We start from the raw sequence: 13,179 nt of genomic DNA on the forward strand, positions 1-13,179 counted from the left end.
CTGCAGCACTCACAGTCTGTGTTTGGAGCTTTCCATCTGTCTCTTCTCCTTATTAAATTATTTCAGTTGCCATGGCAGTGAACAAGTGGTCCTTTTTTGTCTTTTCTAAATAGAGCAAAGAAAGACCGTTTGTGTCCCTTTGAGTGCCCAACTACTTCTTTCTTTCAGTGAGCTTTCTTCTCTCAGTTTGTATTCTGATCACATCCTCCAATCAATAATATTCAAAAAAAGAAAATCTGAAAACCGAAAGAGGACAAAAGCGGAGCTATAAAGTCAGAAGGTCAGTATTAAGTCCTGCTCTGAGACCTTACAATGTTTCCAGGTTTATGGGAATGCAAATTATAAAATCATAGCGTTTAAAAGTTAATGAGTTACAGGTCGTGAAATAAAACTCGAAGCTATAAAACCTTTCTTACAAATCAAAGGAGGAGCAGTAATCTCAGCTACTGCAAACCAAAAATACAAGACAGACTGCACATCTTTGGGTTTCTTTGAATTTACGCTTTACGGTACATTAATGTGTTTATATTGGTGGGCTCAGCATGTAAATCTCAGAATAGATTGCACAAAGCCATCTGGAATTACAGTATTTTGTAAACTTGTGTAATAATCAGTCTAATCACGTTGTGGCAGTTAAAGGGGACCTTATGCTCGTTTCCAGCTCTGTATTTGTTTTCTTGGTTTCTGCTAGAGTAGCTTTGCATGATTCATGTTTAAAAATAATCTTTCTTTAACTTATAATGGGCCTCGGTGTAGCTCATCCTCTGTAAGTTCAGTGTGAGTTCATCTCCAGCCTCCCTTTAAGTTATTTCAGAGTGTCTGTCCCGTGCAAAGAGAAGGTGTGAAGGGGGATAATAATGAGAAAAAAATCTCTAGATTAAAACACTAAATTTACAAGAAAAACATAAGGAAAAAAAATGTAGGTATTCGATTTAGTCAAGGACTGATATCACGCCACTTTTCAAGGTTAGGCTGGAAAAAAATTCAGAACTTTAACCTCCAAGGATCAGAAACTCCTGAGAAACATCAGCAGCAGCAGCATCTCTTTGTAGTTCACTGAAAAAAATATGTTGTTGGATTTACTTAATTCAATGGTGGACATTTGTTGCACACAGATGTTTTGCTTTGGCAGCAACTTAAACAATTGAGTTAAATTAACACAATTTATTCATGTTCAATAAACCTGTGCAATTTGTGTTGATAAAATGTGACTTAAACATGTTTTGATGAAGTAATTTGAGCTCTTGGAATATTTTAATCCTTCACAATTTTTTCACTTTATCCCAACACCATTCAATAACTTTTACCCAATACTACTTGGTCACTTAAATACTACATGTTATCTTCAAATTACATTTTGCTATTATATTCTAGTATCAAATACACAATTTTCAAATGGAGGCCTTATAACAGATTGTATTGTTCTCTTCCAAGATGGTTGCTGGCATCCACCAGTAACCTTTAAAAACAAAATGTCTAATTTCACTGCATTGACAGTAGGTAAAGAATTAAACTGACATTACTCCTCCACTGAATCTATATAAATCAACAGTTAAATAATGTCAGTTCTTCCGTGTTCTCTGGAATCAATCACAGCAAAGAAATTAGACTCTTTCTTTTGAAAAATGTTGGGAAAGAACAAATCAAAACATTCTATTTAAGGCCTCTGACGTCAAGATTCAGTTAAACAACAATTATAACTAAACAATTTGAGGTAATGTTAGTTTCCATTAACATTAAATTAGGTTACTGAATTGGCAAACACCTTCCTATTAACATTACCCATTTTACCCCAATAACTAAAGAAATTAGCACTTGCAGGTCAAAAACTTTATTCAAGAGACGCAAAAATAACATTGATACAGTGACTGTCAAAAAATACAGCACTGATCATACTGTGACATCTTGGTTCAAAACAGCACACTTAGAAATATTCAACGTTCTTTACTTCAACTGAATGAAACTGAAAATACCATTTCACACGACCCATATGGGATATTTAGACTGTATAACTGTTCACGCTACATCTCTTCACTAGTAAAAGAAAGAAAAAAATACAAAGAGAAATTTAAAAATGCTGCCAAACAGACAAACAGAGAACTTGTACAGAGCAAAAGGAAAAACAAACAACAACAACAAAAACAGCTCGTCCTCATGGCAGTTGCATAGTATATAAAAATGAACCCTGCGATCTGCTCCTGGAATTGAGCTTCAAAAATGCAGCAGAACAAGTGTGAGATTTAAATGTCCTCTCACCTAGAGCTGGTCACCTTGCATGCATAACAGTGAGCTTTCCTTGCAGGAGCAGTTTTGTCTTAGTTGTGAGCTTTTCTTGAGAGCTGAGTTGCATCCAACTCCATTACCACCCTTTGAATCACCTCAAAAGTGTAGCAGAGCTGTGATGGGTAACTCATATTGAAGGAATAAAAAAGGTCCAAACAGCATGGCTACTGCAAAGGTCACGTTATCCAGATCTTGAAGAACTACTATACCCTCGATGATGATGCCAACATCAGAAAAGTCATTGCCTGGCGCATCTCTGGAGACAGATGTTCATTGTGGTTTTCTCAATCTGTGCAGTGGCCTCAGTCAAGTCCTGGTTAAACACAAAACATTTTTTTAAGATTCCCTTTTAAACTCATCTCTTTTGAATCTACCAGTTCTAATGTTAGAGTAATTTAAACCAATGCAAGCAACATAGTAAATAGCTATAGCCAAAGAGTGGCCTGCCATGCTGCCATTCATGGTCTAACAGAGTTTGAAAAACATAATAATTTCAAATGCTTTACATTAGTTTTTGTTAGAAAGACACCGGCCCATCAGAAATCCAGGTTATGTCACTCAGAAGATGTTAGAATTTAGACTTTCAGCCCCACAATTTGGTTAGCTGTTGGTCAGTTGGTCTTTTTTTTTTTTTTTCAAACAAAAGCTAATGTAAATATTGGTGGGATTTTTCTTTGTTCACTAGAATGACAAATTTAAAGTTTTTTCACACTGATGTGACCCCTAATACAGGGGTAGGGGTGGGGCCTCAAGGGCCGGCGGCCGAGTTCACTACCAGGCCTCATGTGAACTTCAAATTATTAAAGAGGACTACTGGTCCTAACCAGTCCAATGAGGATCAAGTGGATAACTAAATGCATTTTTAAATGTTGCAAAGCCACAATCTACTCATAAAACACTCACCATGAACTCCTGCACCAAGATGTTGCAATTGTCTTTCACACAGATGCGGAGCACTTTGATGAGACTCCCTTTGAGCATTAATGTCATCCTAAAGTATTATAACAAAGAAAACAGAGATTTGTGAACTTTTCAGTAGCACAGAAGAAAATGATCCCAGACAAAAACTTGACTTTTTAAACCAGTCAACATGCAACACCAGCATCTACAAAGCAATATCAAAAATTCCTGTTTGACATCAACTTTATGGATATATAGTTTCCAGAACATATATTTTAAAAAAAAAGATAAATTTTTCTCAGTGGGCCAGTAAATGCATGACAAAAAAGAATGGCATCCTTTCAGTGGAATCAGTACTCACAGGTAATAGTTGACTGTTTCAATGGATGCAGCATAAAAATCTTTTACTGACCTAATGCAATACATATACACTTTGTAGTTAAAGAATTTTAAAGTTCTTACTGTCATCATGGCAGCTACATCCTTTAGCTTTGTGCCCTGTTCCCCCGATCACTTTGCAAACACTTTCAGCAGACTGTCAGAGAGAAACTCAGCTCCGTCAGAAACCTTGACTGTAAAGGCATGGTTGGGATGCACTGAAATGCTGCATTTTATCTGAAATAACATTTTGAAATTTTGAAATAACAGCAGGCACTGTGCTTGGTTAATCAGTAATGTTTTGTTGAATAAAAACTGTGTTTCCAGATCTTATGGGATTAAAAAAATCCAAAGATGTTTGTTTCTGATTTGCAACCCAAGAACCCACAAGTTACAACCTCATTTTAGTTCAAGTGTGCATTAATGTGAGTCCAGTAATCACCTTTCTGACAATACATACAGGTATAAGTTAAACCTATGGCAGATTTTGGATTTCTCAGTTGTTTTAATAGGGTGGTCTATTTGTGTATGCATGCACCTAATAATTATACAAAACCTATTATAATTAAGTTACAGAAACCTTAAACGAAAATAGAATATACTTTCTTACCATAACACCTTGAACCCACAATCCATCAGCTGACTCCTGGTGAAATGCAGAATAGATGTGGTCTCTCAATGTGCAGCAAAAAAAACAAAAAGAAAAGGACAGCAGGTGAGGGCAGGAGGGGTAGGGATGTAAGCTAGCATAATGCCGCTAATGATATTAGCTAAAGCTGTTCAATGTCCAAAATCTCACTAACACCACGGTGCAGTAAATACACAATGTAACTGAAGAGTCAGTTGGCAAATCTATTCACACAGAAAACCAAATTATGTTATGAGTGCCTCGTAATTAGGTTTAATGTGATATTACGGCTCTTGTGCCAAAGACAAATTCAAATGAAAAAGCGCCAATTCTTTGATAACAGATAAAACAGCAAATAAGCTAATGGCTCTTTTTTAGCATGTTACATGGCGACACTCTAGACGTTTAACTACATTTGGCTGAAATATGGTAAATATTAATTCAAAAAATCAAGACATACCAAAAACGTAGAGTTGGCTGCTCGACTTGACTGAGATGGATGCCTTTTTTGAACCACGATCCAAAGCCCGCGAGATGAAATCACGCGTGGTTTCACGAGATTTAACGTTGCTATCTTATTGACTTACTTCACCTGAACATGATATGAACAATTTAATACACCCTTTCTGCATATCATGTAGTTTTTACACTATATAGTTACATTTATCTTTAAAACATGAGGTAATTGTGTTAAATACATGCAAGATGCTTACACAAATCCAAGAGATGGCCAGTCCCTTTTTTTCAGTGTTGTGGTATTAAGTCAAACTATGAACTACAAGCTCAGTCTTAATAAAACTAGTTGTCCTCAGACTTTGGCTAACAACAGGAACACTGTGTGCAGCTAGCTGTGAGTCAAACCAGGGGACAATGAGACTTTTTCCCATGAATTTTCACAGCAAAGCTCAGCGTTTCTATAGAAATCACACCCACCTTCTTCCTTTACAGCGGCGTCCTGAAAGCTCAGACTTACTTGCTGTTTAGTGCAACTCCAGAATTACCATTGGTGAACCTGTGGAAGGATTATTAACTCTGTCTGTCTCCGTGTTGGTCTCTTAAGACATGGTGTTCATCTCGGTCAAGCGTAGCTACTGCTGCATGGTGTTAAATTAAACAGTTGAAGATAGTTATTATTTGTGGAAAATAACTGTAGTTATGATTTCTGCTGTAATTGAGCAGCCGGAGTCTTTTGGCTTGGTGGGATTAGTCTATAGACTGACCTCATTATGTGAAACTTTGGCCAAGTCTAATATGAACATCCAGCATTATAATGGTTTGTGTATGACAGAAAATTAGGGAAAAGCATAATGAGTTCTGTCTCAGTTTGTGAGTTCTCATGTTTTGTGTGACCCCCCCCCCCTGCTGTGTAAGTGTGTTTGTTTTTGTGTACATGCTGCAAATTAGACATCACAGTGACTTTGGGTCATAAGATTTACTTTTAATTAGAGGAGTGGCTTTTGTGACTGAAGACAGATTTACACTTGATAGGTTTACAGCGGGGACAGAATTAGACAAAAGGGACTGAAGTTCAGCTGTGAGGTTGGAGAAATTCCCAAAGTGCCTTAATTGTTAAGCACACACTTCCTCCTGGAGAAACCTGTGCCATACGGGCTTCAGGCCAAAGTGTGCCGCCCCTGAAAACATTAATAATAATAATAATTTTTTAAAACCGTAACGATGACGAGGAGGACTGCACAAACAAGTCAAAAGGGCAGCAACGGCTCCTCATTAGTGCAAAACTAGAGGCGCTAGATTTTCAGAAATGGTGCACCACAAGCTGCAGAGCTGCCTCTCATTTACCTCCTGCCGGCATCCGCGGGGGAGCTCGGAAAATTTGCAGTTCACTTCTTTCTGGTCCCCACTCCCCTCTTTTTTTTTTTTTCTTTTTTTTTTGCGCCGTGCCAATTAGGAGAGCCTAAGCGACACCGGGGGCCATTTTTCTGAGCCGTGGCTCACAGGAGATGCGTAATTGGAGAGAAGTTGGTCTCTTTCGTTCTCTCCTCTGTTCCCTTATCACCGCCTTTAAATTGCCCTGCTGCAACCCCCTGCCCACCTCCATGTCTACGCCTAAGCACACACACATACATACACCCGCCCACACAACCACAGCTGCATAAAGGTAATGAGATAGAGAGGGAGATGAGCTGCGTGAGTGTGAAGGACCTGCGGTGATGTGGCGATGGACTGTCTGGCTGATGTACAGTTGCCTCTCAGGGTTACACGTTGTTCCGCATGATAGCAACAAATAGAAAAGCATTCATCTGTAAAACTTCACTTATATAATGTACATTGAAAATGGTGGTTATAATAAAAACAATAAGGTGAGTGTTAGCGAAGAGATTTGAATACAGATTGACTGTTTTGTCTCACGATGAGCCGCTCTTTGTAATGTGTGGAATCAGTAAAGCGGCTCTGAAGAGACTAATAGCTGTAGTCTGCTGCTTCAAGAGGTAGAGCGCTCTTATAAACATGTTGTCTGAGCTGTGAATAACTCTTATAATTCTACTGTCACGCTTCTAAAACTGCTGGCAACAAACAATCAGGGTTTGGCCATCAATCTCACCGTTGTGATTATAAAGGCAAGGCAAGTTTATTTGTATAGCACAATTCAACAACAAGGTGATTCAAAGTGCTTTACAGAGACTAATAGAGGGTTTCTTGTTTGTAACAATTATACAGTTACTAATACCTAAAATGCCCCAAAATACCAGGATGATGCACAGACTGATTCTTAAATCCCAAAGGTTCACTTTTGGCTAGCATCTCAATGAGATTAAAAATCTCATTTCCAAGAGAGACCTGGCATCATAGCAACAAAAGTCACATACCACATAGGTATATAACATTTACGTAAAATAAATAAATAAAATAAAACAGCATTTCAGGGGTTGAAAATACAAGCTGATGTTTGAAGCATCCTCGGGGCAGGAATGAGATGAATTTATATTTTAAAGAAAATTATTTTAATTATTTTATTTAGTGGGCTTCTGCAAAGCTGTGCCCATTTTTAAATAGAAGCATTCTTTCTTTTCACTCCTACGTATGGCTTGGCACAGGTGCAGATGGCACGATCGTCCTGTGATATTAAGAGAGAAGGAAGGAGGGGGACGATGAGCTCGACTCGATTCTGTTTGTGACTGCCTTCATCAAACTAAAGTCCACTTCAGCAGGGAAAAGTCCTCCACCTTCAGAAAACTCCAGAGGGTTCGGAGGTGTCTTGATATTCAGCGTCGCTCTCTGGTTTTCTGTCAAATCGCTGAGCAGCTTCTGCCTCAAGGGGCTTTCACGCAGGACGTGGCTTGTGCTGCGCTCGCTGCCGGGTTCAGCATACTGTTTGAGTGAGCTGCAGACGACAGAGCAAAGAGTGCTGACTTTTCAAAGGTTCTCGTGGGAGTAGAGTGCGTAAAATGTTCTGCAGAAACGCAGCGCATCCTTTTCTCTTTAACTGAACGAAGAAGCTCTAATAGATCCATGAAGACGCTGGAAGGGATACACAACAAATATGAGCTGTGCTGACACAACACCGACCTACAACAAGTCACGTGACTCTTAAAACTTGTTTGTATGATTACCTGAAATTAGCGTTTCCTTCCTGTTTTACTAAGCCCGCTGCTGGCTTGATGCTTCACTTCTTCTTTGCAGCAGCGATCTGCACAGGACTGAGGTTGAAGTTTAACATACGAAGGAGAAATAACTTCTTTGTTGTACTCTAATCACTGATAGTTGCTTAAAAACAGGCTTTCCCATCATTCTTACCATAAAGTAGGATTAAAAATACATATGTAGTGACTCATACTAGGACGCAAACACTTTGCTTTGGTCCAAGAGAACCTTTAAAGCTATGAATTAAACATTTTTGACTTTGCTTCCTCCCCAAAAGAAAATATCCTTGAACAACAAAGTAGAAAAGAATGGTAGAAAACATAATTTATTTTTTTTTATATATTCATATGCATATATACATGTTATGATTCATGAATAAACCACTGAGGCCTTGGTGAATCTCGGCAGTGCAGATCAGTCAGATGCTCCCTGGCTGGTATCCTTTGGGTGCGCCAGATGCATTTTGTGGTATTTTTGTGTGCTGACTCACGGCCTGCAGTGTGAGGAAACATGGCGAGCCCAGGAGCGATCATATGTTATAAGTGGGCGTGTTAGAAGCCTTCGTCATTCACGCCCTTTTGCCAGTTTGAGAGGAAATATTTTGATGTCAGGATTATTTCGAATTAAAGGCAAGATTTAGTTATTTCTGTTCACTTTTCTGAACACGTTGGAGTCAAAGTTTTTAAAGGGGACCTTTAGTAGCTTGAGTAGCTTTACATGATCACCATCCACAAACAAAATCATCTTTATTTATCTTAAACTGGGTCTTTGTTCAGCTCTTTAGTTTAGTCTGTATCTCAAACAAGGCTTTTTTTTTCTTTCTCTCTCTTTTTTTTTAAGCCAGCTTTCATCCAATTGGCTGCCTTGTACAAACAGAAGATTTAAATGGAAGGTGGGCGGGCTTTCAGTTCACACCCAGAGCCTTGTGGCCAAGATGAATATATCTGTGAAGACTTTAATAAAATGTCAAAACGAAGCATTTTCCAGTAGTCTGAAGTCCTGCGGGCACGAGTTAATTGAACAAACTAAAAGATGATGCTGCGTGGTGTTACACAAAGTACTGTATGGGAACACAGTGAACAGGGAGAGCCGAGGGAAGGAGCCAGCGAGAGGAGAACCTTTTAATTGATGTTGGTGAACTGTATCCAACATGCCCGTCATTACGGGGTATAAACTGCAGAAAGTAATGTTGGGAGGTTTATGAGAATTTTAGCCCAAGTCGGTCTAATTAATGAGGGAATAAAAAAACATCAGCACAATGTCGTGCACGTTATAGCCTGAATCCAAATGGCTCAAAGAGTCTCAGTGCTCAGCTTCGGCCTGTGCTCTGAATTCACTCCACTGTCAAAGGGGCGTCAGCAAGTAAATCCATCGCACACAGATCCTCAGTCAAATACTGACTTTTTTCATGGCTTCAGAGGAAAAGAGTAGCTTCCCAAAAGCTAATTACAAGCATCAGACACACCACTTGTACACAATACTTTCCCCAGGAGGATCTCCAGCCTCCTGTTTCTGAGTAGTGAGCCTGGCGCTTGGGGAGAGATGTCTTTGGTAGTGTGTTTTTTTTTTTTTTTTTTTTTTTTTTTTTTAAATCCCACAGCTGTGTAATGGTACAGTAACAGCTTGATTCAGCCTCTTTAAAGACCACTCCGTCAGGTGTAAGACATGTTTCAGATCATGTCTTCAAAAGCTCCGCCAACTGGGGCCGAATAGAAGAGGAGAGAAGGTCTGCCTGTCGGGTTTTCCTGCTGGCTCTGTGTCACCTGTGATACGGCTGTATGCATGACTGAAGCTCCACCAAAACCTAGAGTTTGTCATATGGAAAACTTGTTTGGCCTCACAAACAGCTGCTACATCGAACTATAGTTAACAAAAAAGTCTCTGAAATGTGTTGGTGAGTGTTGTTTGTGTTTCGTGTCATGGTTCTCAAATAGCCTCCCTGAAGTCAATTGTCTGTAATATGTGCATTACATGCACTAAGTGTGTCAGTCAATAGATGTTCTTTAGGTGAATGTCAGCAGTGAAGGACCAGCATCGCTTTAGAGAGCACGGACCAGCTTTGGTGCGACATGGAATTTCATACCACATTAAACACTTTGTCGTGTTTGACGACAAAACTTTTTCTCGCTTCTGAGACCGTCCTGGGCTGACAGCTCGACTGACAGTTTAAATGATAGTGTACCTTTCTCACTTTTTCTCTGGCGCTTCACGTCTCTTGACTCTGGCCTTGAATGAAAAATGAGGCGAGAAGAATTCTGCTGAAATGTCACCTCGTGTTTTTTGCTTTAGGCATCGTGTGTCATCACAAGGACACATGGATTTAAAACCTCTGGAGGATGCTTTCCTTCATGTGTGAACAATGTGGGGGAAAACACCTGCAGCCATGAGCCATGTGATGATAAAGCTGCAGCTGATGGTGTCGTCTCTCGTTGTTTGACTGGAAATGAAAAAAGCGTTTATTTTGTACCTTTTCTAAAACAAAAAGTCCTTACCAAACAAATGGGGGGAAAAAAATAAGCTGTCCGATAAATAATACTCATATTTTATCATTTAATTTATTGTGTTTATTTTTCCTCCTCCAGTGTGGGTCTGGATTTGGGGATTTGTGTCCATCACCATCATCAGCCTGCTGTCTCTGCTGGGGGTCGTACTCGTGCCCATCCTCAAGCAATCGTGCTTCAAGTTCCTGCTCACCTTTCTGGTAGCGTTGGCAGTGGGCACGCTCAGTGGTGACGCTCTCCTTCACCTGCTGCCTCACGTAAGTACAAAAGACAGACGGCAGCTTCTAAACACAGGAATAATGTCTTTGTGGTGCCTTAGCGGCGACTTCATTAAGTCCCCTGTGCAATCGATGGAAGTGGGTAAAGTGGTAACAGAAATGACCTTTTTGTGACAAAGAGCCTAAAACTACAAGCACAACTTGCTCCGTCAGTGGAAATGAATCGAACCAGAACGTGTGGATTCTGTGGGTTAATCAGAAGAACGGTGGCTTCATGTTTCTTCGTTTTTAAATACTGAACCACAAACGACTTCCATTCACATCCATTGTGATATTTGATACCTGAGTTTTTGTGAGTTGTGACACCTCCAGATCATCAGTGTGTTTTTGTTTTGTTTTTTTGGTCCCCCAAAAAACTAAATTGCTTGCTCCATATAAAAAATACTGATATAGTTTGTTCATGGTTCGGGCTTCGTTGAGTTAATTTTAACACGTTGATGTTATCGCTGTGAAATGGTAACAGACATTTAATGAAGTCAAAGAAAAGAGAAATTCTTTATATTAAACGTTATTAGAATAGAATTAAAAACCCTTTGAGTAAAATCAAAATTATCTTGAGAATTTATTGCAAATGTTATGTCACCTCTGACCTGACGCGAGACTTGACAGCCTTAACATCTATGTAGAAAAGGAAATCAGCAACTGTTAACTCTGTGTTAAATGTGTAACTTGTATACTGTGGAGAATTATAGCATCTGTTTTTGTACAACAGTGTCACATTTGTGTTTATTTGTTTATGTTGATGACATGAAAACGTCAGTTCCACTGAACAGTTTTGTAACTGTTTCCTCTTAGTGAGTCCAGGTTACGCTGCTCTGATGAATGTGTGAATGTCATGTGTCGCTCAGTCAACTGTTGCTCCTCTTCCTGTCTTCAGTCTCAAGGGCAGCATGATCACAGCAAACATGGTGCCGACCAGGAAGAAGATATGGTAACAGCTTTTGATGGAGTGTGGAAGGGGCTTACAGCCTTGGCCGGCATCTACCTCCTCTTCATCATTGAACACTGTATTGGCATGTTTAAGCACTACAAAGACCAGAGGGTGAGTTACCTTGATCCAGCTGCAGGTGATGGAGTGGGCCGTTATCAGACGCTAAACCTCTGTTTCTGCCTTAGGTTTTGTCTTTTGTTCAAACTCTTTTGAAGCAACACAGTGTAAGAAATGTGTATAAATATATATATATAATGAGCATTGTTGCTCACAGGGCATGAAGAAGGTGAATGAGGAGGGCAAGATTGGCAGGAAGTTGTCAGATCATAAGTTAAATCGGCGCTCGGATGCAGAGTGGCTCCACCTTAAGCCGCTCAATGAAGGTTAGTGTTTGTTCGTGAATCTTTACAGCAGGTTACGAGCTTTAGCTCCTTTGGTCCTCCCGTTAACATTTCCTCCCTCTGCCAGACCCTGACAGCACAGCTGTCTCCTGCGACAACAGCCACAACGACACGCAGCTCACCGAGCTCCAGACGCCCGACTCTCCCACCAACAAGACGCCGCTGGCACCCGCAAACCTCAGTCAGTCCCCCACCAAGGAGAATGGACGTAAAACCAAGAAGCACTCGCACGGACACGGTCACTCTCATGGAGGAAACTGCCACTCGGATCAGGAGATGAAGGACGCTGGGATAGCCAGCATTGCCTGGATGGTCATCATGGGAGACGGCATGCACAATTTCAGCGATGGCCTCGCCATAGGTACCACGATTTTGTAACTCACCAGTATACAGGATTTAAATCCAGTGGCACTGAAAGCAGAGACTGAAATACCAACAGTTTTCCAAATGATGCCCATTAGATGAGGAAAGCAGTGAGGACTATGCTGGAATGCAGTCCGGTTGGGCATGACATCACTCCCAGCTCCCATATCTGTCTCTCGAGCTTTTAGTTTTAGAGTTTATAAAAGCTTGAGCTTTTAGATCTGAGATCACTTTTAAATAGATGAAATTCTTCACTTTAGTCATTTAATATTAACATCCAGTCATGTAACGGCACATGTCTGACAGAAAATAAGGCCTAATGGGTCTATGTTAAGTCTGAAGTCTGGAAACACGGTGCTGTTGGTCTCCCGCAAAACAGTTTTTGGTTTTGTTTTTTTTTTTTATATACCAAGCTTGAAGCTTGAACCAGCAGTCTTTTGGCAGAAGATTAATATTTAACTGGTAGATGCCCAGCAGTCTGTAGTTTCCTCTAATGGTCTGTTTCTTTCTCTTTTCTCTGACACTTTGAACTCTACAGGCGCTGCGTTCAGTGCAAACCTGACAGGTGGCATCAGCACATCAGTGGCTGTTTTCTGCCACGAATTACCTCATGAACTCGGTACGTGCACTAAGACACTGTGAAGGGGGGATAAAATAAATAAAACTGTCAAAAGCAACTCATTTACTCATTACACACAAGACACTGCACGCTTCATTTATTCAACAAGTGGAACAAAGCTGTTTTGTGGAGGCTTTGGTTCCCGTAATGATAATCAGCGTCTAAATCACCGCCTCGTGCTTTCACACGACGGCACTGAGATGATTCGCCAATATCTGTCAGAGCAGATGATATACTGAGCCTGGCACACGCTGTTCAATACAGCTGCCGGTGCTCTCGTTTGCATTCAGCTAT

The 13,179-nt window shown here is 40.2% G+C and overlaps 1 protein-coding gene across 2 annotated transcripts in view; it reads left to right on the forward strand.

Moving 5' to 3' along the window:
- slc39a10 (solute carrier family 39 member 10) overlaps window positions 1-13,179 on the forward strand; it is a 35,633-nt gene that overhangs the window by 19,754 nt on the left and 2,700 nt on the right. For both annotated transcript variants that reach the window (XM_085374049.1, XM_085374048.1), the window contains 5 exons: window positions 10,375-10,550; window positions 11,449-11,613; window positions 11,777-11,885; window positions 11,971-12,264; window positions 12,805-12,885. In XM_085374049.1, coding sequence (XP_085230175.1) covers window positions 10,375-10,550; window positions 11,449-11,613; window positions 11,777-11,885; window positions 11,971-12,264; window positions 12,805-12,885 — 825 coding nt within the window. The remainder of the gene's footprint in view (window positions 1-10,374; window positions 10,551-11,448; window positions 11,614-11,776; window positions 11,886-11,970; window positions 12,265-12,804; window positions 12,886-13,179) is intronic.

This window comes from Diplotaxodon limnothrissa, linkage group LG16 (genome assembly GCF_057381915.1).
Source record: "Diplotaxodon limnothrissa isolate DT_005_m linkage group LG16, D_limnothrissa_male_GT1.1, whole genome shotgun sequence".
Taxonomy (NCBI): domain Eukaryota; kingdom Metazoa; phylum Chordata; class Actinopteri; order Cichliformes; family Cichlidae; genus Diplotaxodon; species Diplotaxodon limnothrissa.